Source organism: Pseudophryne corroboree, chromosome 1 (assembly GCF_028390025.1).
Source record: "Pseudophryne corroboree isolate aPseCor3 chromosome 1, aPseCor3.hap2, whole genome shotgun sequence".
Lineage (NCBI taxonomy): Eukaryota > Metazoa > Chordata > Amphibia > Anura > Myobatrachidae > Pseudophryne > Pseudophryne corroboree.
The window spans coordinates 591113758-591140102 of record NC_086444.1 but is presented as its reverse complement, the minus strand read 5'-3'; the positions used below and the strand labels follow the sequence as shown (position 1 = coordinate 591140102).

At 47.1% G+C, this 26345-nt stretch overlaps 1 protein-coding gene across 1 annotated transcript in view; it reads right to left on the bottom strand.

Annotated features, from left to right (window-relative positions):
• The window catches only part of NCBP1 (nuclear cap binding protein subunit 1), an 89047-nt gene that overhangs the window by 44182 nt on the left and 18520 nt on the right, over window positions 1-26345 (bottom strand). The window contains exons 12-14 of the mRNA XM_063914240.1: window positions 22550-22614; window positions 14650-14712; window positions 1942-2016 (exon numbers count right to left, since the gene is read on the bottom strand). Coding sequence (XP_063770310.1) covers window positions 1942-2016; window positions 14650-14712; window positions 22550-22614 — 203 coding nt within the window. The remainder of the gene's footprint in view (window positions 1-1941; window positions 2017-14649; window positions 14713-22549; window positions 22615-26345) is intronic.

The following is a 26345-nucleotide window of genomic DNA, read 5'->3' as shown; positions in this document are numbered from 1 at the left end:
TTTAGGATACCCTCCTGCTTTCTATCAGCAGGATCCTTAAGGGCGGCCATCTCAGGAGAGGGTAGAGCCCTTGTTCTTACAAGCGTGTGAGCGCTTTATCCACCCTAGGGGGTGTTTCCCAACGCACCCTAACCTCTGGCGGGAAAGGATATAATGCCAATAACATTTTAGAAATTATCAGTTGTTATCGGGGGAAACCCACGCATCATCACACACCTCATTTAATTTCTCAGATTCAGGAAAACTACAGGTAGTTTTTCCTCACCGAACATAATACCCCTTTTTGGTGGTACTCGTATTATCAGAAATGTGTAAAACATTTTTCATTGCCTCAATCATGTAACGTGTGGCCCTACTGGAAGTCACATTTGTCTCTTCACCGTCGACACTGGAGTCAGTATCCGTGTCGGCGTCTATATCTGCCATCTGAGGTAACGGGCGCTTTAGAGCCCCTGACGGCCTATGAGACGTCTGGACAGGCACAAGCTGAGTAGCCGGCTGTCTCATGTCAACCACTGTCTTTTATACAGAGCTGACACTGTCACGTAATTCCTTCCAACAGTTCATCCACTCAGGTGTCGACCCCCTAGGGGGTGACATCACTATTACAGGCAATCTGCTCCGTCTCCACATCATTTTTCTCCTCATACATGTCGACACAAACGTACCGACACACAGCACACACACAGGGAATGCTCTGATAGAGGACAGGACCCCACTAGCCCTTTGGGGAGACAGAGGGAGAGTTTGCCAGCACACACCAGAGCGCTATATATATATATATATATATATATACAGGGATAACCTTATATAAGTGTTTCTCCCCTTATAGCTGCTGTATTGTTAATACTGCGCCTAATTAGTGCCCCCCTCTCTTTTTTAACCCTTTCTGTAGTGTAGTGACTGCAGGGGAGAGCCAGGGGAGCTTCCCTCCAACTGAGCTGTGAGGGAAAATGGCGCCAGTGTGCTGAGGAGATAGGCTCCGCCCCTTTTTCGCGGACTTTTCTCCTGCTTTTTTATGGATTCTGGCAGGGGTTAAAATTCATCCATATAGCCCTGGGGGCTATATGTGATGTATTTTCGCCAGCCAAGGTGTTTTTATTGCTGCTCAGGGCGCCCCCCCCTAGCGCCCTGCACCCTCAGTGACCGAAGTGTGAAGTGTGCTGAGGAGCAATGGCGCACAGCTGCAGTGCTGTGCGCTACCTTGGTGAAGACAGGACGTCTTCTGCCGCCGATTTTCCGGACCTCTTCTGTCTTCTGGCTCTGTAAGGGGGCCGGCGGCGCGGCTCTGGGACCCATCCATGGCTGGGCCTGTGATCGTCCCTCTGGAGCTAATGTCCAGTAGCCTAAGAAGCCCAATCCACTCTGCACGCAGGTGAGTTCGCTTCTTCTCCCCTTAGTCCCTCGATGCAGTGAGCCTGTTGCCAGCAGGTCTCACTGAAAATAAAAAAACCTAAAACTAAACTTTTCACTAAGCAGCTCAGGAGAGCCACCTAGTGTGCACCCTTCTCGTTCGGACACAAAATCTAACTGAGGCTTGGAGGAGGGTCATAGGGGGAGGAGCCAGTGCACACCAGGTAGTTCTAAAGCTTTACTTTTGTGCCCAGTCTCCTGCGGAGCCGCTATTCCCCATGGTCCTTACGGAGTCCCCAGCATCCACTTCGGACGTTAGAGAAAAGTAAAAATCAGGACGCTAATTACTACTTCAGTTAATTTAATAAAATATCGCCACTGCATTGGCGGTGGGCACAATAAAAAGCTGAGGGGGCCCAACTGCACTAGTACTAATCAAATGCATGGCAAGAACAGGGAAGCCTCCTTTCTTCTTAGAGTGTAGGAAAGAAGAGGTTAGTGGGGCTTCACATGCTCTCAATTAAAATATTACCATAGTCCTGCCTAATAAAACCCACATGAAAATGGAACAGAAGGGTGTGTACATACCTCATGCACTTTTCTAAAACTTCTCGAACAAACTGGGGCTTAGGTCGGTCTAGATCTTGTGAAAGACAATCTGCCCTGCAACATACACAGATATACAGACTGTCATGGCTATGTATTAAAAACAATTTCTTTCGATATTTGACTGAATTGACATCTGTATTATTGCTGGAAATGCGATTATCAATATTATCTGTGTATGACTTAAAATTTAAAATTAAAAAAAAATAGGATTTTAATACCTACCGGTAAATCCTTTTCTCTTAGTCCAAAAAAGGACCATGGGGTATAGACGGGATCCGCAGGAGACATGGGCACACTAAGACTTTAAATGGGTGTGAACTGGCTCCTCCCTCTATGCCGCTCCTCCAGACCTCAGTTATAGGAACTGTGCCCAGGGAGACTGACATTTCGAGGAAAATAAGAATTTACTTACCGATAATTCTATTTCTCGGAGTCCGTAGTGGATGCTGGGGTTCCTGAAAGGACCATGGGGAATAGCGGCTCCGCAGGAGACAGGGCACAAAAAGTAAAGCTTTAGGATCAGGTGGTGTGCACTGGCTCCTCCCCCTATGACCCTCCTCCAAGCCTCAGTTAGGTACTGTGCCCGGACGAGCGTACACAATAAGGAAGGATTTATGAATCCCGGGTAAGACTCATACCAGCCACACCAATCACACCGTACAACTTGTGATCTGAACCCAGTTAACAGTATGATAACAGCGGAGCCTCTGAAAAGATGGCTCACAACAATAATAACCCGATTTTTGTAACTATGTACAAGTAATGCAGATAATCCGCACTTGGGATGGGCGCCCAGCATCCACTACGGACTCCGAGAAATAGAATTATCGGTAAGTAAATTCTTATTTTCTCTATCGTCCTAGTGGATGCTGGGGTTCCTGAAAGGACCATGGGGATTATACCAAAGCTCCCAAACGGGCGGGAGAGTGCGGATGACTCTGCAGCACCGAATGAGAGAACTCCAGGTCCTCCTTAGCCAGGGTATCAAATTTGTAGGATTTTACAAACGTGTTTGCCCCTGACTAAATAGCCGCTCGGCAAAGTTGTAAAGCCGAGACCCCTCGGGCAGCCGCCCAAGATGAGCCCACCTTCCTTGTGGAATGGGCATTTACATATTATGGCTGTGGCAGGCCTGCGACAGAATGTGCAAGCTGAATTGTATTACACATCCAACTAGCAAAAGTCTGCTTAAAAGCAAGAGCACCCAGTTTGTTGGGTGCATACAGGATAACAGCAAGTCAGTTTTCCTGACTCCAGCCGTCCTGGAACCTATATTTTCAGGGCCCTGACCACATCTAGCAACTTGGAGTCCTCCAAGTCCCTAGTAGGCGCAAGACACCACAATAAGCTGGTTCAGGTGAAACACTGACACCACCTTAGGGAGAGAACTGGGGACGAGTCCGCAGCTCTGCCCTGTCCGAATGGACAAACAGATATGGGCTTTTTTGAGAAAAAAACCACCAATTTGACACTCGCCTGGTCCAGGCCAGGTCCAAGAGCATGTTCACTTTTCATGTGAGATGCTTCAAATCCACAGATTTGACTGGTTTTAAACCAATGTGTTTTGAGGAATCCCAGAACTACGTTGAGATCCCACAGTGCCACTGGAGGCACAAAAGGGGGTTGTATATGCAATACTCCCTTGACAAACTTCTGGACTTCAGGAACTGAAGCCAATTCTTTCTGGAAGAAAAATCGACAGGGCCGAAATTTGAACCTTAATGGACCCCAATTTGAGGCCCATAGACACTCCTGTTTGCAAGAAATGCAGGAATCGACCGAGTTGAAATTTCTTCGTGGGGCCTTCCTGGCCTCACACCACGCAACATATTTTCGCCACATGTGGTGATAATGTTGTGCGGTCACCTCCTTTCTGGCTTTGACCAGGGTAGGAATGACCTCTTCCTGAATGCCTTTTCCCTTAGGATCCGGCGTTCCACCGCCATGCCGTCAAACGCAGCTGCGGTAAGTCTTGGAACAGACATGGTACTTGCTGAAACAAGTCCCTTCTTAGCGGCAGAGGCCATAAGTCCTCTGTGAGCATCTCTTGAAGTTCCGGGTACCAAGTCCTTCTTGGCCAATCCGGAGCCATGAGTATAGTTCTTACTCCTCTACGTCTTATAATTCTCAGTACCTTAGGTATGAAAAGCAGAGAATGGAACACATACACCGACTGGTACACCCACGGTGTTACCAGAACGTCCACAGCTATTGCCTGAGGGTCTCTTAACCTGGCGCAATACCTGTCCCATTTTTTGTTCAGACGGGACGCCATCATGACCACCTTTGGTAATTCCCAACGGTTTACAATTATGTGGAAAACTTCCCCATGAAGTTCCCACTCTGCCGGGTGGAGGTCGTGCCTACTGAGGAAGTCTGCTTCCCAGTTTCCATTCCCGGAATGAAACACTGCTGACAGTGCTATCACATGATTTTCCGCCCAGCGAAAAGTCCTTGCAGTTTTTGCCACTGCCCTCCTGCTTCTTGTGCCGCCCTGTCTATTTACGTGGGCGACTGCCGTGATGTTTTATCCCACTGGATCAATACCGGCTGACCTTGAAGCAGAGGTCTTGCTAAGCTTAGAGCATTATAAATTTACCCTTAGCTATATTTATGTGGAGAAAAATCTCCAGACTTGATCACACTCCCTGGAAATTTTTTCCTTGTGTGACTGCTCCCCAGCCTCTCGGGCTGGCCTCCGTGGTCACCAACATCCAAAACTGAATGCCGAATCTGCGGCCCTCTAGAAGATGAGCACTCTGTAACCACCACAGGAGAGACACCCTTGTCCTTGGATATAGGGTTATCCGCTGATGCATCTGAAGATGCGATCCGGACCATTTGTCCAGCAGATCCCACTGAAAAGTTCTTGCATGAAATCTGCCGACTGGAATTGCTTCGAAGGAAGTCACCATTTTTTTTACCATGGCCCTTGTGCAATGATGCACTGATTTTAGGAGGTTCCTGACTAGCTCGGATAACTCCCTGGCTTTCTCTTCCGGGAGAAACACCTTTTTCTGGACTGTGTCCAGAATCATCCCTAAGCACAGGAGACTTGTTGTCGGGATCAGCTGCGATTTTGGAATCTTTAGAATCCACCCCTGCTGTTGTAACAGTATCCGAGATAGTGCTACTCCGACCTCCAACTGTTCCCTGGACTTTGCCCTTATCAGGAGATCGTCCAAGTAAGGGATAATTAAGACGCCTTTTCTTCGAAGAAGAACCATCATTTCGGCCATTACCTTGGTAAAGACCCGGGGTGCCGTAGACAATCCAAACGGCAGCGTCTGAAACTGATAGTGACAGTTCTGTACCACGAACCTGAGGTACCCTTAGTGATAAGGGCAAATTTGGGACATGGAGGTAAGCATCCCTGATGTCTCGGGACACCAGATAGTCCCCTTCTTCCCGGTTCGTTATCACTGCTCTGAGTGACTCCATCTTGATTTGAACCTTTGTAAGTGTTCAAATTTTTTTAGATTTAGAATAGGTCTCACCTAGCCTTCTGGCTTCAGTACCACAATATAGTGTGGAATAATACCCCTTTTCTTGTTGTAGGAGGGGTAATTTAATTATCACCTGCTGGGAATACAGCTCGTGAATTTTTTTCCCATACTGCCTCCTTGTCGGAGGGAGACCTTGGTAAAGCAGCTTTCAGGAGCCTGCGCAGGGGAACGTCTCGACATTCCAAACTGTACCCCTGGGATACTACTTGTAGGATCCAGGGGTCCTGTACGGTCTCAGCGTCATGCTGAGAGCTTGTCAGAAGCGGTGGAACGCTTCTGTTCCTGGGAATGGGCTGCCTGCTGCAGTCTTCTTCCCTTTCCTCTATCCCTGGGCAGATATGACTCTTATAGGGACGAAAGGACTGAGGCTGAAAAGACGGTGTCTTTTTCTGCAGAGATGTGACTTAGGGTAAAAACGGTGGATTTTCCAGCAGTTGCCGTGGCCACCAGGTCCGATGGACCGACCCCAAATAACTCCTCTTACTTTATACGGCAATACACCTTTGTGCCGTTTGGAATCTGCATCACCTGACCACTGTCGTGTCCATAAACATCTTCTGGCAGATATGGACATCGCACTTACTCTTGATGCCAGAGTGCAAATATCCCTCTGTGCATCTCGCATATATAGAAATACATCCTTTAAATGCTCTATAGTCAATAAAATACTGTCCCTGTCAAGGGTATCAATATTTTTAGTCAGGGAATCCGACCAAGCCACCCCAGCTCTGCACATCCAGGCTGAGGCGATCGCTGGTCGCAGTATAACACCAGTATGTGTGTATATACTTTTTATGATATTTTTCCAGCCTCCTGTCAGCTGGCTCCTTGAGGACGGCCCTATCTATAGACGGTACCGCCACTTGTTCTGATAAGCGTGTGAGCGCCTTATCCACCCTAAGGGGTGTTTCCCAACGCGCCCTAACTTCTGGCGGGAAAGGGTATACCGCCCATATTTTCTATCGGGGGGAACCCACGCATCATCACACACTTCATTTAATTTATCTGATTCAGGAAAAACTACGGTAGTTTTTTCACATCCCACATAATACCCTCTTTTGTGGTACTTGTAGTATCAGAAATATGTAACACCTCCTTCATTGCCCTTAACGTGTGGCCCTAATAAGGAATACGTTTGTTTATTCACCGTCGACACTGGATTCAGTGTCCCTGTCTGTGTCTGTGTCGACCGACTAAAGTAAACGGGCGTTTTAAAACCCCTGACGGTGTTTTTGAGACGTCTGGACCGGTACTAATCGTTTGTCGGCCGTCTCATGTCGTCAACCGACCTTGGCGCGTGTTGACATTATCACGTAATTCCCTAAATAAGCCATCCATTCCGGTGTCGACTCCCTAGAGAGTGACATCACCATTACAGGCAATTGCTCCGCCTCCTCACCAACATCGTCCTCATACATGTCGACACACACGTACCGACACACAGCACACACACAGGGAATGCTCTGATAGAGGACAGGACCTACTAGCCCTTTGGAGAGACAGAGGGAGAGTTTGCCAGCACACACCAAAAACGCTATAATTATATAGGGACAACCTTATATAAGTGTTTTCCCTTATAGCATCTTTTTTATATATTTTCAACGCCAAATTAGTGCCCCCCCTCTCTGTTTTAACCCTGTTTCTGTAGTGCAGTGCAGGGGAGAGCCTGGGAGCCTTCCCTCCAGCCTTTCTGTGAGGGAAAATGGCGCTGTGTGCTGAGGAGATAGGCCCCGCCCCTTTTTCGGCGGCCTCGTCTCCCGCTCTTAACGGATTCTGGCAGGGGTTAAATATCTCCATATAGCCCCCGGAGGCTATATGTGAGGTATTTTTAGCCAAAAAAGGTTTTCATTTGCCTCCCAGGGCGCCCCCCTCCCAGCGCCCTGCACCCTCAGTGACTGCCGTGTGAAGTGTGCTGAGAGGAAAATGGCGCACAGCTGCAGTGCTGTGCGCTACCTTAAGAAGACTGAGGAGTCTTCTGCCGCCGATTCTGGACCTCTTCTCGTTTCAGCATCTGCAAGGGGGCCGGCGGCGAGGCTCCGGTGACCATCCAGGCTGTACCTGTGATCGTCCCTCTGGAGCTAATGTCCAGTAGCCAAGAAGCCAATCCATCCTGCACGCAGGTGAGTTCACTTCTTCTCCCCTAAGTCCCTCGTTGCAGTGATCCTGTTGCCAGCAGGACTCACTGTAAAATAAAAAACCTAAGCTAAACTTTTCTAAGCAGCTCTTTAGGAGAGCCACCTAGATTGCACCCTTCTCGGCCGGGCACAAAAATCTAACTGAGGCTTGGAGGAGGGTCATAGGGGGAGGAGCCAGTGCACACCACCTGATCCTAAAGCTTTACTTTTTGTGCCCCGTCTCCTGCGGAGCCGCTATTCCCCATGGTCCTTTCAGGAACCCCAGCATCCACTAGGACGATAGAGAAAAGGTTTTTTGTTAAACTAAGGGTGAGATACATACCAGCCACACCACAACACACCGTACCACATGGCTTTTAATTAAATACCAGTTAACGGCATGAACCAAAATCAGCAACAGGCTGATCTTAACTGAAACACAACGTTTGTGTAACCTAAACAATAACTATTAACAAGTACTGCAGATAGAGTCCGCACTGGGACGGGCGCCCAGCATCCTCTACGGACTAAGAGAAAGGGATTTACCGGTAGGTATTAAAATCCTATTTTCTCATACGTCCTAGAGAATGCTGGGGACTCCAAAAGGACCATGGGGTTTATACCAAAGCTCCAGAGTGGGCGGGAGAGTGCGGACGACTCTGCAGCACCGATTGAGCAAACATGAGGTCCTCATCAGCCAGGGTATCAAACTTGTAGAACTTAGCAAAAGTGTTTGAACCCGACCAAGTAGCTGCTCGGCAAAGCTGAACCGCCGAGGCTCCACAGGCAGCCGCCCAAGATGAGCCCACCTTCCTGGAAGAATGGGCCTTCACCGACTTCGGTAACGGCAATCCAGCCGTAGAATGAGCATGCCGAATCGTATTACAAATCCAGCGTGCAATAGTCTGCTTAGAAGCAGGAGCCCCAAGTTTGTTGGAAGCATACAGGATAAACAGAGCCTCCGTTTTCCTAATACGAGCCGTTCTGGCTACATAAATTTGCAAAGCTCTGACTACATCGAGAGACTTTTAATCAGCCAAGGCTTCAGCAGCCACAGGCACCACAATAGGATTGGTTCATGTGAAACGAAGAAACCACCTTTGGCAGACGAGTTCTCAATTCCACTCTATCCACATGGAAGATCAAATAGGGGCTCTTGTGAGACAAAGCCGCTAATTCCGACACCCACCTTGCAGACGCCAAGGCCAAAAGCATGACCACTTTCCAAGTGAGAAATTTCAACTCAGCCTTCTGTAAAGGTTCAAACCAATGTGACTGAAGGAACTGCAACACCACGTTAAGGTCCCACGGTGCCACAAATGGAGGTTGGATGTGCAGCACACCTTTCACGAAAGTCTGAACTTCTGGAAGGGAGGCCAATTCTTTTTGAAAAAAAGATTGATAAGGCCGAAATCTGCACTTTAATGGAGCCTAACTTTAGGCCAGCATCCACACCTGCTTGCAAAAAATGGAGAAAACGACCCAGCTGAAATTCTTCCGTAGGAGCCTTCTTGGATTCACACCAAGACACATTTTCTCCAAATACGATGATAATGCTTCGCCGGTACTTCCTTTCTAGCTTTAAGCAGAGTGGGGATGACTTCACCGGGAATACCCTTCCGAGCTAGGATTTGGCGTTCAACCGCCACGCCTTCAAACGCAACCGCAGTAAGTCTTGGAACACGCACGGCCCTTGCTGTAGCAGGTCCTCTCTTAAAGGAAGAGGCCAGGGATCTCCTATGAGTAATTCCTGAAGATCCGGTTACCAGGCCCTCCGTGGTCAATCTGGAACAATGAGCATCGCCTGAACCCTTGTTCTTCTTACGATCCTTATCACCTTTGGAATGAGTGGAAGTGGAGGGAACACATATACCGACTGAAACACCCACGGTGTCACCAGGGCGTCCACTGCACTGGCTTGAGGGTCCCTCGACCTGGAACAATATCTCTGAAGCTTCTTGTTGAGGCGAGACGCCATCATGTCTATTTGAGGAATTCCCCAATGACTTGTCACTTCTGCAAAGACCTCCTGATGAAGACCCCACTCTCCTGGATGGAGATCGTGTCTGCTGAGGATGTCTGCTTCTCAGTTGTCCACGCCCGGAATGAAGACCGCTGACAAAGCGCTTGCATGTTTTTCCGCCCATCTAAGAACTTTTGTGGCCTCCGCCATCGCCACTCTGCTTTGTTCCACCCTGGCGGTTTATGTACGCCACGGCTGTTATGTTGTCCGACTGAATCAGGACGGGTAGACTGCGAAGAAGATGCTCCGCTTGCAGAAGGCCGTTGCATATGGCTCTTAATTCCAGAATGTTTATGTGCAGACAAGCTTCCTAGCTTGACCATTTCCCCTGGAAATTTTCCCAGTGTGACTGCTCCCCAGCCTCGGAGACTTGCATCCGTGGCCACCAGGACCCAATCCTGTATCCCGAACCTGCGTCCCTCTATGAGGTGAGAACTTTGGAGCCACCACAGGAGAGAGATACTCTGGTCCTGGAAGATAGACTTATTATCCGGTGCATGTGTAGGCGAGACCCGTATCACTTGTCCAACAGGTCCCACTGAAACACCCTGGCATGGAACCTGCCAAACGAAATGGCTTCGTAGGCCGCCACCATCTTCTCCAGCACCCAGAGTCCATTGGTGAATCGACACTCCTGCCGGTTTCAGAATCTCCTTGACCATGTTCTGGATTTCCAGAGCTTTTTCTACTGGGGGAAAGCACTCTCTGCAGTTCCGTGTCCAGGATCATGCCTAAGAATGACAGCCGTGTTGTCGGAACCAACTGTAACTTTGGCAAATTTAGGAGCCAACCATGTTGTTGCAGGACTGTCAGGGAGAGCGTCACATTTCTTAGTAACTGCTCCTTTGATCTCGCCTTTATCAGGAGATCGTCCAAGTACGGGATAATTGTGACACCCTGCTTGCGCAGGAGCACCATCATTTCCGCCATTACCGTGGTGAAAATCCTCGGAGCCGTGGAAAGACCAAACGGCAACGTCTGAAATTGGTAATGACAATCCTGAACCGCAAACCTCAAGTAATCTTGATGTGGAGGATATATTGGGACATGTAAGTAGGCATCTTTGATGTCGACTGACGCCATAAAATCCCCCCCTTCCAGACTGGAAATCACTGCTCGGAGAGATTCCATGTTGAATTTGAAATTTTTAGAAAGAAATTGAGGGATATTAGGTTCAGAATCGGTCTGACTGAGCCATCCGGCTTCGGGACCACGAACAGGCTTGAATAAAAAAACCTTCTCCCCGTTGTGATGGGGGGACCGCAACAATAACTTGCTGTAGACACAGCTTTTGTATCGCAGCGCATACTACCTCCCTTTCTGGAAGAGAAGCTGTTAAGTCAGATTTGAAAAATCGGTAAGGGGGCACGTCTTGAAACTCCAGTTTGTATCCTTGGACCACTATTTCTAGCACCCAAGGATCCAGGGCCGAACGAGCCCAGACCTGACTGAAGAGTTGAAGACGTGCCCCCACCGGTGCGGACTCCAGCAGTGGAGCCCCAGCGTCATGCGGTGGATTTGGCAGCGGCCGAGGAGGACTTCTGCTCTTGGGAGCTTGCCACAGCCAGCGACTTTTTTCCTCTTCCCCTATCTTTAGCAGCAAGGAAGGAGGACCCTCGTCCTTTTTTGAATTTACTAGACTGAAAGGACTGCATCTGATATTAGAGGCGCTTTCTTTTGTTGTGCAGGAACATAAGGTAGAAAAGATGACTTACCCGCGGTAGCTGTAGATACCAGGCCCGCGAGGCCCTCACCAAACAAAACACCACCTTTATATGGCAGAGCCTCCATAGCCCTCTTAGAGTCCAAATCACCATTCCATTGATGAGTCCATAACGCTCTCCTGGCCGAGATTGCCATGGCATTGGCCCTGGATCCCAAGAGACCAATATCTCTCGCAGCCTCCCTTAGATAGACTGCAGCGTCCCTGATATGACCCAGTGTCAAAAGAATGCTATCCCTATCCAAGGTGTCAAAGTCAGATGACAAGTTATCTGCCCACTTTTCAATTGCACTACTCACCCATGCCGATGATACGGCAGGTCTGAGCAGCGTACCCGTAGTGGCGTAAATTGATTTCAGAGTAGTTTCCTGCTTACGATCTGCAGGATCCTTTAGGGCCGCTGTGTCAGGGGACGGGAGCGCCACCTTCTTGGACAGCCGTGCTAGAGCCTTGTCCACATTGGGGGTTGACTCCCACTTATTCCTATCCTCAGAGGGGAACGGGTATGCCATAATAATTCTCTTGGGAATCAACAACTTTTGTCAGGATTTTCCCAAGCCCTTTCAAAAAGAGTGTTCAGTTCATGAGAGGGAGGAAACGGTACTCTCTTTTCTTTAAACATACAGACCCTTGTCTCAGGAACAGCAAGGTCTTCCGTGATATATAACACTTATTTTATTGCCACAATCATGTACTGAATGCTCTTAGCCAGTTAAGGATTCAACCTGGCATCACCATAGTCGACACTGGAATTCGGATCAGTGTCGGAATCTGTGTCTGCTATCTGGGTAAACGGCCGTTTCTGTGACCCTGAGGAAGACTGCGTTTGGGATAAAGCATCTTCCATGGATTGTCTCCATGTTTGGTTCTGAGCCTCAGATTTATCCAATCTCTTATTTAATAAAGCCACAATTGTATTCAAGGCACTCAACATATTTACCCAATCAGCAGTCGGCGGAGCAGACAGATTCACTCCCCCACACCAGCCTCCTCCTGGGAAGAGCCTTCAGCCTCAGACATGTCGACACTTGTACCGACACCACTATCACACTGGCTATAGGGGACAGACCCACAATAAGGCCTATCAGAGAAAACACAGAGGGAGTTTGCCAGCTCACACCCAGCGCCCAACCCGGTCTGAAAGTATATAATAATGCCCCAGACCAGTCAGCGCTGTTTAGAATAATAATAATAATAATAATAAACAAATTTTGGTTTAACACCCTGTTACTTGTGACAGAAGTGTAGGAGGCCAGGACCAGCGTCTCTGCAGCTCACAGTGGAGAGAAAATGACGCCGAGTCGAGCTGGAAGGACCAAGCCCCGCCCCCTTCATGGCGCACTTATGTCCCGCTACTTTTTTAAAAATACTGGCGGGGGTCTGTATACAGTGCCTAAGCACTGTATACTACTTTTGCCAGGCTGAATGTGAGGTATTATTGCTGCCCAGGGCGCCCCCCCTGCGCCCTGCACCCATGTAGTGCCGCTTGTGTGTGGGAGCAATGGTGCGCAGCGCGACCGCTGCGCGGTACCTCCGAGACTGAAGTCTTCTGCAGTCTGTAATGAAGTCTTCTTTGCTTCGGTTACTCACCCGGCTTCTTTCTTCTGGCTCTGTGAGGGGGACGACGGCGCGGCTCCGGGAACGAGCAGCTAGGCTATACAAAGCGATCAGACCCTCTGGAGCTAATGGTGTCCAGCAGCCTAAGAAGCAGAGCCTTTAACTCACAGAAGTAGGTCTACTTCTCTCCCCTCAGTCCCACGAAGCAGGGAGCCTGTTGCCAGCAGTGCTCCCTGAAAACAAACCTAAAAAAGTATTTTTTCAGAGAAACTCAAGAGAGCTCCCCTGGTGTGTGTCCAGTCTCTCTGGGCACAGAATCTGAGGTCTGGAGGAGGGGCATAGAGGGAGGAGCCAATTCACACCCACTTAAAGTCCCCATGTCTCCTGCGGATCCCGTCTATACCCCATGGTCCTTTTAGAGTCCCCAGCATCCCCTAGGACATATGAGAAAAACAAAAAACAGTTTGAACAAAAAAATAAAAACCATCCAAATACAGTTTTTCCTGCTCACAGAATTTATATTACACCGCAGTGACTGTCATATTGGGGGAACCCATAGCCCGAACTACCCTAAGTGTGGGTCTCCGGAGGGTAATTTCTGGCTTTTGATTTGGTCCTGCCCCCGATTAGTTTTGTTCTGGGATAGTGTCATCACTGCTTTGGCAAAAACTGGTTGTCCCACAAAATGTTCTTACACCTTTAGCATATACACTTTCAGCGATTGATGAAGAGGTTCTGGATACCTCTAGTAGGCGTTCCAATATCAACGTCAGTGTGCTTGCTAAGGTTTGTATTGCAAGGTTATTGTTAGCTGCAGAATCAGTCTTACAAGCTTGGATATCCTTAATAAACGAAACAGTAATGCATGAGAAATTTGTGTACTTGGCTAGAAGTGTAAAAGAAAAAAAAAAAAAACATTTGGGCCAAATGGCTGGACTCTCCATATTCAGCTAACGCAAAACAACCAGCTAGTTCAGTTAGAGTGCTGAATATAATACCTGGGTGAGACGAATCTATAGATTGTTGATCACCTCTCCCCTTCTGCCATGTTGGAAAAACCTACAGCCAGTCATGTGTTGAAACTATTACTTGAGCTATTGCTAATGAGCCTTCTTTTCTGGATAGGTCTATGGATGGCGTAACATAACCTTCTGAATTACTTTTTCTTATGATATGATTAAATGAGACCACACACACTGCCACTGTAAAATGTCATTTTATTGAATGCTGTGTTGTTGATTAGGTTTGGTAACTAACTTGAAAAACAATAAAAATTATTTCATTTAAAAAAAAACAATACACAAAGATTAGAAGCAATAGGCACTCTCTCACCATTAAGCATCTGCTTTCATTTAAAAACATTAACCCGTTAGGGAAACAAAACCACATTTAGAATTAGGATTTTCAGTAAACTTAAATATCCCTTTCAGAAAAATATTTACAGTTACATTATCAGCACTTGGGTCATTCCATGGTAACAAATGTTACATTTTTAAATATATTTCGTTTTAAATATTTTTTTGAGCATATGTTTTGAATAATTTTGTGCAAAGTAAATGTTTGTGTGGTACATGATATGCTTTAATTTTGATGCAAAGCTCGTCATGAAAACTGGTAACAAACGTTACATAAAAAGACCATTTTCATGGAATGACCCACTTGCCAAAAACTACTTTTTGCCTTTTTTTACCAATTCTTTGTCAAAATAGTCATTTTTGTTCTCGCATCAAATGGGATAATTCTTATTAAAGGCAAAACACTTACCAATCTTCCCAATTCCATCGGAATCTGAAGTTACTCAGGTGGTGAGAAAACCAGTTTATGAACCTAGGGTGAAAGTTTAAAAAAAACAAAAACGTGTATTTTAACACACCTCAACATTAACATTACCGAAAGGTGCAAATCTGCACCAAACAGGTTTAAATAGAAGCCTCACATTTTTCTATCAATGTCTAACTTGAACTAGAACGATAAAAGCCAATTGCAGATTGCATGCTATGACTAACTGCAAGCTCTGCGCCATGCCAGTCATATTTATGAGCGCGGCCATCATTTTGACCTCTGTCCTTTTTCACACCAGCTGAGCTGTGATGTCAGCAATCTCCGATTGCCATCACGTGCATCCCAGAAGACCTCAGACGGGCTGATGTATGATCAACCTTTGAATGCTGCTTAGTGCTCTCTGAGCTGCCCATCACATGCGCCGCTTGGTTCTGCCTTACATATATGGGAAGAAGCAAAATTGCAGAATCAGTGAGGTGCAAGAGATGCAGTCACCTAGGGATTTAATGCCACTGGGGTGGCGGAGGTGTCAATTGTTCCAGTAGCTTCTATAAAAATGCTTAAGGATTGGGGGTATAATGCAAAATAAAATTTTAAACCTACCGGTAAATCTTTTTCTCCTAGTCCGTAGAGGATGCTGGGGACTCCGTAAGGACCATGGGGTATAGACGGGCTCCGCAGGAGACATGGGCACTATAAAGAACTTTAGAATGGGTGTGCACTGGCTCCTCCCTCTATGCCCCTCCTCCAGACCTCAGTTAGAGAAACTAGGCCCAGAGGAGACGGACAGTACGAGGAAAGGATTTTGTTAATCTAAGGTAAAGATTCATACCAGCCCACACCATCCACACCGTATAACATGGAATATACTAACCTGTTAACAGCATGAAACAAAACAGCATCAGTCCGAGACTGATCAAAACTGTAACATAACCCTTATGTAAGCAATAACTATATACAAGTCTTGCAGAAATATGTCCGCACTGGGACGGGCGCCAAGCATCCTCTACGGACTAGGAGAAAAAGATTTACCGGTAGGTTTAAAATCTTATTTTCTCTTACATCCTAGAGGATGCTGGGGACTCCGTAAGTACCATGGGGATTATACCAAAGCTCCAGACCGGGCGGGAGAGTGCGGATGACTCTGCAGCACCGATTGAGCAAACATGAGGTCCTCATCAGCCAGGGTATCAAACTTGTAGAATTTTGCAAAAGTGTTTGAACCCGACCAAGTCGCCGCTCGGCAAAGCTGTAATGTCGAGACGCCTCGGGCAGCCGCCCAAGAAGAGCCCACCTTCCTAGTGGAGTGGGCCTTTACCGACTTTGGTAACGGCAATCCAGCCGTAGAATGAGCCTGCTGAATCGTGTTACATATCCAGCGAGCAATAGTCTGCTTAGAAGCAGGAGCGTCAACCTTGTTGGCTGCATACAGGATAAACAGAGCCTCTGTTTTCCTAACCCGAGCCGTCCTGGCTACATACATTTTTAAGGTAGACAAAAGAGAGAAGAGAGAAAGAGATCTGTCTCCGGTGCACATAGGTTATGATAAAAATTAACTTTTATTATTTCCTTAAAATAATTGGATTGAATCTACTATTGCATCCAGAATTACCTGGATGCACTAAATGCGAAATATTAAAACAAAACAAATTGTAAGGTGATACGAAAATAGACAAGACTGTGTGTAATAAAGAAAAACAGAAATAAGTTGGTTAAAAACTCCCAGCTGGGCGTCTTATATGTCTACTAGCTGATGTATATTGTCTTATCTGGCTAATAGCAGTGTTTTCTAATACAATAGTGCTACAGTAATAAAAGGAACAGATATTTACTTCTGGGTTTCTCTGAAATATTTCACAAATGTTACTCTTTAATTCTCCCAGACTAATAAATGTAACAATGTTGTTATACTGGCTCATCTAGAGGATTCTGGCAGAGAAAACACTGCTATTAGCCAGATAAGACAATATACATCAGCTAGTAGACATATAAGACGCCCAGCTGGGAGTTTTTAACCAACTTATTTCTGTTTTTCTTTATTACACACAGTCTTGTCTATTTTCGTATCACCTTACAATTTGTTTTGTTTTAATATTTCGCATTTAGTGCATCCAGGTAATTCTGGATGCAATAGTAGATTCAATCCAATTATTTTAAGGAAATAATAAAAGTTAATTTTTATCATAACCTATGTGCACCGGAGACAGATCTCTTTCTCTCTTCTCTCTTTTGTCTACAATAATATTAAGATCTGTGGTAGCACCCCCTATTTACATACTCTTATAATAGAAAAATTAATAACAGGGTTTTTTTTCAAGCATATATTCTGTAACTCATAATAAACAAAATAAATAAAATTAAGTTCATCTGAGTCTCCTGTGCAACAAATTTCCCTCTTCCCTTTTCCCTTTAATGTGATAAATTTTTAAGGCCCTGACTACATTCAGGGACTTGGAATCCTCCAAGTCACTCGTAGCCACCGGCACCACAATAGGTTGGTTCATATGAAACCACCTTAGGCAAAAATTGAGGACGAGTCCTCAACTCCGCTCTATCCACATGAAAAATCAGATAGGGGCTTTTGTGAGACAAAGCCGCCAATTCAGACACCCGCCTTGCAGACGCCAAGGCCAGCAACATGACCACCTTCCAAGTGAGAAACTTTAATTCTACTGTTTGAAGGGGCTCAAACCAGTGAGATTTCAGGAACTGTAACACCACGTTAAGGTCCCATGGTGCCACAGGAGGCACAAAAGGAGGCTGCATGTGCAGCACTCCCTTTACAAAAGTCTGGACTTCTGGGAGAGAAGCCAATTCCTTCTGAAAGAAAATCGATAAGGCCGAAATCTGTACTTTAATGGAGCCCAATTTAAGGCCCATATCCACTCCTGTCTGCAGAAAGTGGAGAAAACGTCCCAGATGGAAATCTTCCGTAGGAGCATTCTTAGCCTCACATCAAGATACATACTTTCTCCAGACACGGTGATAATGTTTCGCCATCACCTCCTTCCTAGCCTTTATCAGAGTAGGGATGACTTCTTCCGGAATGCCTTTCCCAGCTAGGATTCGGTGTTCAACCGCCATGCCGTCAAACGTAACCGCGGTAAGTCGTGGAATACGCAGGGCCCCTGTTGCTACAGGTCCTCTCTGAGAGGAAGAGGCCACGGATCTTCTGTGATCATTTCCTGAAGATCTGAATACCAGGCCCTTCGAGGCCAATCTGGAACAATGAGTATTGTCCGCACTCTTTTTCGTCTTATGATTCTCAATATCTTTGAGATGAGTGGCAGAGGAGGAAACATAGACCGACTGAAACACCCACGGTGTCACCAGGGCGTCCACTCCTGCTGCCTGAGGGTCCCTTGACCTGGCACAATACCTCCGAAGCTTCTTGTTGAGGCGTGACGCCATCATGTCTATTTGAGGTAGTCCCCAACGATCTGTTATCTCTGCAAAAACTCCTTGATGAAGACCCCACTCTCCTGGATGGAGATCGTGTCTGCTGAGGAAGTCTGCTTCCCAGTTGTCCACACCCGGAATGAATACAGCTGAGAGAGATTTTCCGCCCAACGAAGAATCCTTGTGGCTTCCGCCATTGCCACTCTGCTCCTTGTCCCGCCTTGGCGGTTTACATGAGCCACGGCTGTGACGTTGTCTGATTGAATCAGAACCGGTAGGTCGCGAAGGAGATTCTCCGCTTGACGAAGGCCGTTGTGTATGGCCCTCAATTCCAGTACATTGATGTGTAGACAAGCCTCCTGGCTTGACCATATCCCCTGAAAGTTTCTTCCTTGTGTGACTGCTCCCCATCCTCGGAGGCTCGCGTCCGTGGTCACTAGAAACCAGTCTTGAATGCCGAACCTGCGACCCTCTAGGTGAGCACTCTGCAGCCACCACAGGAGAGACACCCTGGCCCCGAGGAACAGGCTTATTGTTTGATGAAGTTGAAGATGGGACATGGACCACTTGTCCAGAAGGTCCCACTGAAACGTCCGCGCATGAAACCTGCCGAAGGGGATGGCCTCGTAGGACGCCACCATTTCCCCCAGAACTCGAGTGCATTGATGGACTGACACTCTTTTCGGTTTTAACAGGTCTCTGACCATGTTCTGGAGTTCCTGGGCTTTTTCCACTGGGAGAAAAACCCTCTTTAATTCAGTGTCCAGAATCATGCCCAAGAAAGATAGCCGAGTCGTTGGAACCAACTGCGACTTTGGAAGATTTAGAATCCAGCCATGCTGCTGCAGCACTCTCGGGGAGAGCGCCATGCTTTTCAGCAACTGATCTCTCGATCTCGCTTTTATCAGATCGTCCCGCAGGAGCACCATCATTTCCGCCATTACCTTGGTGAAAACCCTCGGGGCCGTGGAAAGCCCAAACGGCAACGTCTGAAACTGGTAATGACAGTCCTGTAAAGCGAATCTCAGGTACGCCTGATGAGGGGGATATATGGGGACATGAAAGTATGCATCCTTTATGTCTAGAGACACCATAAAATCCCCCCCTTCCAAGCTGGAGATAACCGCCCTGAGCGATTCCATCTTGAATTTGAACTTTTTTTAAGTACAGGTTTAGGGATTTTAAATTTAGAATGGGTCTGACCGAACCATCCGGTTTCGGGACCACAAATGGGGTTGAGTAGTACCCCTTCCCCTGTTGAACTAGGGGAACCTCGACAACCACTTGTTGTTGACACAGTTTTTGAATCGCAGCTAACACTATCTCCCTGTCTGGGGAAGAAGCTGGTAAAGCAGATTTGAAAAACCGGCGAGGAGGCACATCTTCGAATTCCAGCTTGTAGCCTTGGGATACAATTTCCATTGCCCAAGGATCCACGTCTGACTGAACCCAGACGTGGCTGAAGAGTCGAAGACGTGCCCCCACCGGGGCAGACTCCCTCAGTGGAGTCCCAGCGTCATGCTGTGGATTTAGCAGAAGCCGGGGAGGACTTCTGCTCCTGGGAACTAGCCGTAGCAGGCAGTTTTTTCCCTCTACCCTTACCGCTGGCGAGGAAGGAAGAACCCCGACCTCTTCTGGACTTATGCGATCGAAAGGACTGCATCTGATATTGCAGCGTTGTCTTCTTTTGCTGTGGAGAAACATAAGGTAAAAAGGTAGATTTACCTGCGGTAGCTGTGGAAACCAGGTCTGCGAGACCTTCCACAAATAAATCCTCACCTTTGTAAGGTAAAACTTCCATACGTTTCTTTGAGTCGGCATCACCCGACCATTGGAGGGTCCACAGAGCTCGCCTAGCATAAATCGCCATGGCGTTGGCTCTCGAACCTAGCAGACCAACGTCTCTCTGAGCGTCTCTCATATACAAGACTGCGTCTTTTATGTGACCTAAGGTCAATAAAATGGTATCCCTATCTAGGGTATCAAAGTCAGCTGACAAGGTATCAGTCCAAGCTGCTACAGCGCTACAAACCCAAGCCGACGCTATTGCCGGTCTGAACAAGGTCCCTGTAGGTGTATAAATTGATTTTAATGTAGTTTCCCGTCTGCGATCAGCAGGATCCTTGAGGGCTGCTGTGTCTAGAGACGGTAGCGCCACCTTTTTGGACAAGCGCGTCAACGCCTTGTCCACCCTGGGTGAGGATTCCCACCGCAACCTGTCCTTCGCAGGGAAAGGATACGCCATAAGAATTCTTTTGGGGATCTGGAGTTTCCCAAGCCTTTTCAAATAACTCGTTCAGCTCATGAGATGGGGGAAAAGTTACCTCAGGTTTCTTTTCTTTAAACATGTGAACCCTCTTGTCAGGGACAGAGGGGTCATCCGTGATATGCAAAACATCTTTTATTGCAATAATCATATAATGAATACTCTTGGCCACCCTTGGGTGTAACCTTGCATATTCGTAGTCGACACTGGAGTCAGAATCCGTGTCGGTATCAGTGTCTTATTTGGGACAGGGGACGTTTTTGAGACCCTGAAGGGCCCTGTGACGGTATCCGTTCACATGGTCGACCATGTTATGGTCGACAGTCATTTGGTCGACCACTATTGGTCGACATTGACATGGTCGACATGGACACATGAAAATGGTCGACATGAGTTTAACTTTTTTTTCTTTTGGGGAACTTTTCCATACTTTACGATCCACGTGGACTACGATTGGAACGGTAATCTGTGCCGAGGGAAGCGGTAGCGGAGCGAAGGCACCATGCCCGAAGCATGGCGAGCGAAGCGAGCCATGCGAGGGGACGCGGTGCACTAATTGGGGTTCCCAGTCACTTTACGCAAAAAACGACACCAAAAAAACTTTAAAAAAAAAAACCTCATGTCGACCTTTTCATGTGTTGACCATGTGTCCACGTCGACCATGTCAATGTCGACCAATAGTGGTCGACCTAATGACTGTCGACCATAACATGGTCGACCATTCATACCGGAACCCTCTGTGACACCGTCAAAGCCATTGATTGACTACCTGTATTATCCCTGGACTCTGCTTTGTCCAATCTCTTATGTAACAAAGCCACATTTGCATTTAAAACATTCAGCATGTCCATCCAATCATGTGTCGGCGTTGACGGAGACACCACAATCATCTGCTCCACCTCCTCCTTAGAAGAGCCTTCCGCTTCAGACATGCCGACACACGCGTACCGACACCCCCAGGGATATATCTATATGGAGACAGTTCCCCAATAAGGCCCTTTGGAGAGACAGAGAGAGTATGCCATCACACACCCAGCGCCAACTGACACTGGAAACCAAATTCCCAGACAAACCGCGCTTTTATACAAATATATAATATACACTCACTGTGCCAATAAAAAGTGTCCCCCCCCCTCTTTTTTGCCCTCTGTGACCGTGATCAGCAGGGGAGAGTCCGGGGAGCCAGCTTCTCTGCGTGTGCTGTGGAGAAAATGGCGCTGGTTAGTGCTGGAGGATCAAGCCCCGCCCCCTCAGCAGCGGGCTTCGGTCCCGCTCAAACAATCAAAATACTGGTGGGGGTAAATAATATACTGCCTCCGCAGTATATGTACATCTGCCAGTGTCCCTTGAGGCTATTAATTGCTGCCCAGGGCGCCCCCTGCACCCATCAGTGCCCGCTGTTGTGTGTGTGTGTGTGTGTGTGTGAGAGCAATGGCGCGCAGCGTTACCGCTACGCATTACCGCTACGTCACTGAAGAACTGAAGTCTTCTGTTACTCACATGGCTTCTATCTTCCGGCTCTGTGAGGAGGACGGCGGCGCGGCTCCGGGAAGAACGGCGAGGGTGAGACTTGCGTTCCGACCCTCTGGAGCCAATGGTGTCCAGTAGCCTAAGAAGCAGAGCCTATCAGTTAAGTAGGTCTGCTTCTCTCCCCTCAGTCCCACGATGCAGTGAGCCTGTTGCCAGCAGTGCTCCCTGAAAATAAAAAACCTAACAAAATTCTTTTTACAGAGAAACTCAGGAGAGCTCCCCTGCAATGCACCCAGTCTTCTCTGGGCTCAGGATCTAAGTGAGGTCTGGAGGAGGGGCATAGAGGGAGGAGCCAGTGCACACCCATTCTAAAGTTCTTTATAGTGCCCATGTCTCCTGCGGAGCCTGTCTATACCCCATTGTCCTTACGGAGTCCCCAGCATCCTCTAGGACGTAAGAGAAAACGGTCTTCTAGACAAGCCCACAGGGTGACACCAGACACCCACTTTGGGTAATTTTTTTATACAATATTAAATCTTCTTTTAAAAAAAGGTATTTAGCTAGTACAAAAAATAAAATTGACAATTTGAGAAGTTTAAAAGAAATCGTCAGCTAAGAGATTACGGCAGGTATTCATCTTTGAATTTATACATAAAAGAAATATAAAACGTTCCATAAGACAAATATACTATACAGCATTTGTCATTCACCAAGAACAAACATTACAATACACTGCCTGGGAATTACCTGTCAATGCAAGTTGTGTTCATGGTGTCTAAGCGAGTATAAAGCATCTCAGTGGCTTGGGCAAGCTATTCACATCATTAAGGTAAACAAATTTGGTTTCAACTCAAGAAAACAACCAGAAACAATATGACACCTTAGAAAATTTCAACATTACTTTTCAGACTTGTAAAGTGCCATTGACTGATTATTTATACTTTCTGCCTTTCTACAACATATTGAACATTACATAGATAACCGGAGGAAAGGTGATTTTTGTTACTTACCGTAAAATCTCTTTCTCTGATTCCATCTGGGGGACGCTGCGCCATTACTTGTGGGTTAGAGGTGTGTGGTTGTGGAGTTTGGCACAGAACTATTAAAACCTGACTCCTCCCCCCTCTAACCCCTCCCATCTCCTTCCTGTCTAGCCAGTACCTCAGTTAACGTTTAGCCAAGCCAAAGGAGATAGATCAAAGAAAATTAACTGGTTAAACCAGACAAACATCTGGGAGGGATCGCAGCGTCCCCCAGATGGAATCAGAGAAAGAGATTTTACGGTAAGTAACAAAAATCACCTTTTCTCTTTCATCCATCTGGGGGACGCTGCGCCATTACTTGTGGGATTTCCCAAAGCAAGCTAATAAGAGGAGGGAGACGGGGACGGCATAGCCGTCCGCAAAAAGTGACGCCCAACAAAGGCAGTCTACAAACCGAAAGTCTGAAAACTGTAAAACTGTTTAAACGTATGCACAGACGAGCAGGTCGCCGCCCGACACAGCTGCTCTATAGATGTAACCCCGCGAACAGCCCAAGAAAAACTCCAACAGCTCGAGGCGAAGGAGCTCGGATCGATTTAGGAATTGAAACATCAGAAGACTGTTTGCTGACCGAAGTTACCCAACGAGCCATAGTGTACTTGGAAGTTGTCCAATCTCGTTTTGGACGCATCAATCAAAAACCAACAAAGCATCCATTTGATGGATAGAATCCGCACGAGATAAAGAAATCCGTAAGGCCCTAAGGACATCTACAAGTCAACTGGGAATCCTCCCTGGAAGGAAAGGGAGTAAACGCTAGAGGGACGATGAAGAAGTAAACGCTGAAGGGACGATGTCCTGATTAGATGAAACGCTGACTCAACCTTCGGAAGGAAGGTTTTGTTCGCAGAACCACCCGATTTTCCTGAAAAACCAACAAGGGTGGTCTGCAAGACCATAGCTTCCAATACAGATACTCATCTTGCGGAGGCAATTTTTAATATAAAGACAACAGCGGAACGTTCGCCAAAGGCTCAATGTAGATCCGTAAGGACTAAGTTAAAGTCCCAGGGAATAACCGGAGGAACAAAAAGTGGTTAAATCCGCAGAAATCCCTGATGGAACGTGAGAACGTCTGGAATGATAGCCAGTCTCTTTTGAAAAAGAACCGACAAGGCAGAAGCCTGACCCATTTGTGAAGAAAGTCTCAGACCCTTATTGAGACCCTCCTAAAGGAAGAATAACAGACAAGGAACTCTAAACAAATCCGGTAGTAAACCACGCTTTTTACACCAAGCAATGTAAATATGCCACAGTCTGTGGTAATTCCAGAAGCCACCGGCATGAATCATAATTTACACAACAGGACGGGAATAAAACTTTAAGAAAACCAGCCGATCCAAACTGGGTGGTGAGATGTTCCTTGAATCATAAGATGTGGATGCAGAGGGAGTCGGAATGGTTCCCTGATGACCACAGTGCGCAGAAGAGCGTACCACTGTCAGTTTGGCCAATCTGGGGCCACCAGAATGATTGGAAGACCGTCTCTCTGAATGCGTTGAAGCAGACTTGGGATCAGTGGAAGTGGTGGCACATATCTCAGTTGAAAGTGCCACAGCGCCATCAGTGCTCCGATTAAAATTGCTTGAGGGTCCTGAGTACACGACCCGTAGAGATGAAATTTATTGTTGAGACGAGACGCCATCAGATCTACATCGGGCATCCCAGACCGGGCTACTAGAGTCAGAAACCCCACCCGGTGAAGTTCCCACTCTCCCGGATGCACCGTGTGACGGCTTAAGAAATCCACTTTTCAGGTCTCGAGTCCTGGCATGTGAATCGCGGGTCTGGCCGGAACCCAATGTTCCGACCATAGGAGAATCTGATCGTGTCAAGGCAGATCAGCTTCGAGTGTCTCCTTGCTTGTTTATGTAAGTAACTGCCATGGTGGTGTCGGACTGAATCCGCACTGGATGACCCTGTACTCTGGTTTGAATCTGCAGTAGTGTCTACCGGATTGTCCTCAACTCCAAGATGTTGATCTGCAACTTCTACTCTTTGACTGACCCAGAACCCCTGAAATTGAAGAGTCTGAAAAGCCGTACTCCAACCTATGAGGTTGACATCAGTAGTGACCATCACCCAAGGCCAAAATGTGAACTGAACTTTTGTTAAATTGGAGCTGTAAAGCCACCAGCAAAGCAACTGACAAGTCTGTACCGACAAGCGGAACAGCTGTAAGTGGAGATAAGTTCCTGTACGAGTCCAACGGATGAGAATCTGCGCCTGAAGGAGTCGAGCATGAACCTGGTATATGGAACTGCCTCGAAGGTTGCCACCATCTCGTCTAACACCTGCATGTATCGGAGAACCGAAACCACCTGTAAATGCCGCAGTGTTCAAATTCGGGACTGTATGTCCTGACTGAGGAAGAAATACTTTCTGGTTGTTGGTATCGAATAAGAGTCCCAGAAAATTATTTTTTGAGAAGGAAGCCAAGACGACTTTTGGACAATTTATTATTGAACCGAATGGCTGTAGAGTCTCTATTGTGAAACGCAAGTTCTGTTGAAGAATCAACTCTGACGGTATCCTGAGTAACAGATCATCCAAATACAGAGTAATGTTGACTTCCTGACACTGCCACCGCATGGTCCATGATCTTTGTGAATACCGGAGAAGCCGTGGATAAGCCAAAGGGAAGAGTATCAATAGGAACAAGCAGATAGGCGTCTTATGTCTAATGAAGCCAAATATCCCCCTGGTTCCATGGCGATGATAATCGAGTGGATGGAGTCCATTCTGAGCTTTTGTTGAAACTAACAGTCTAGTTTGTCCACGAGTACAATCTCCGACCTCTCTGCGGAGTGGGAACTAGAAAACTTTTACTTCATTTCGTAGAAGAGTGGCTGTTGCATGATGAAAAGCTCGACATCTGGAGGGACCGTTTGGAAGAGAAGAGAAGAACACACGATATGGGACTGGTTCCTCGAGATCTAACGTATATCCTTTGGATATGACCTTCGTCACCCACCTATCTGGTTTCGACAGGAGCCGCCCTTCGTTGAACTGTAGTAACCGAGTCCCAACCGTCACTGCTCCCTCCGGCGTCATGCAGTAGGTCTGTCGGAAGGTTTACTTCCACCTCTGAAACTCTTTTCATGGATATGTGGAGACAGCACGAAAGGAATGGAACTACCGCTGTCCTGTACATGAAAGGAATGATCCCTTGTAGTATTCGGTTTCGGAGGAACCGCCAGAAGAAAGGGGCTCCTGCCCTTCTGTAGTAGCTGAAATAATCTTCTTTGATTCCGACCCAAAGAGAACTCACCTTCAAAGGGTACCGCCGCCAAGGTCTGTTTGGAGTCACAATCGGCATTCCAAACCCGAAGCCAAAGAGACCGTCTTGCTGACACTGTCAAGGCAGAAATACGGGAGCGCCGCGTAGTAGAATCAATCAAGGTCTCACCCACATAAGTAAGCCGAAATTTGTTCTGCTAATTGAATGTCTTCTGATGGATCGTCAGACTGCATTCCAGATATGATCTGTGTTAGTCAGT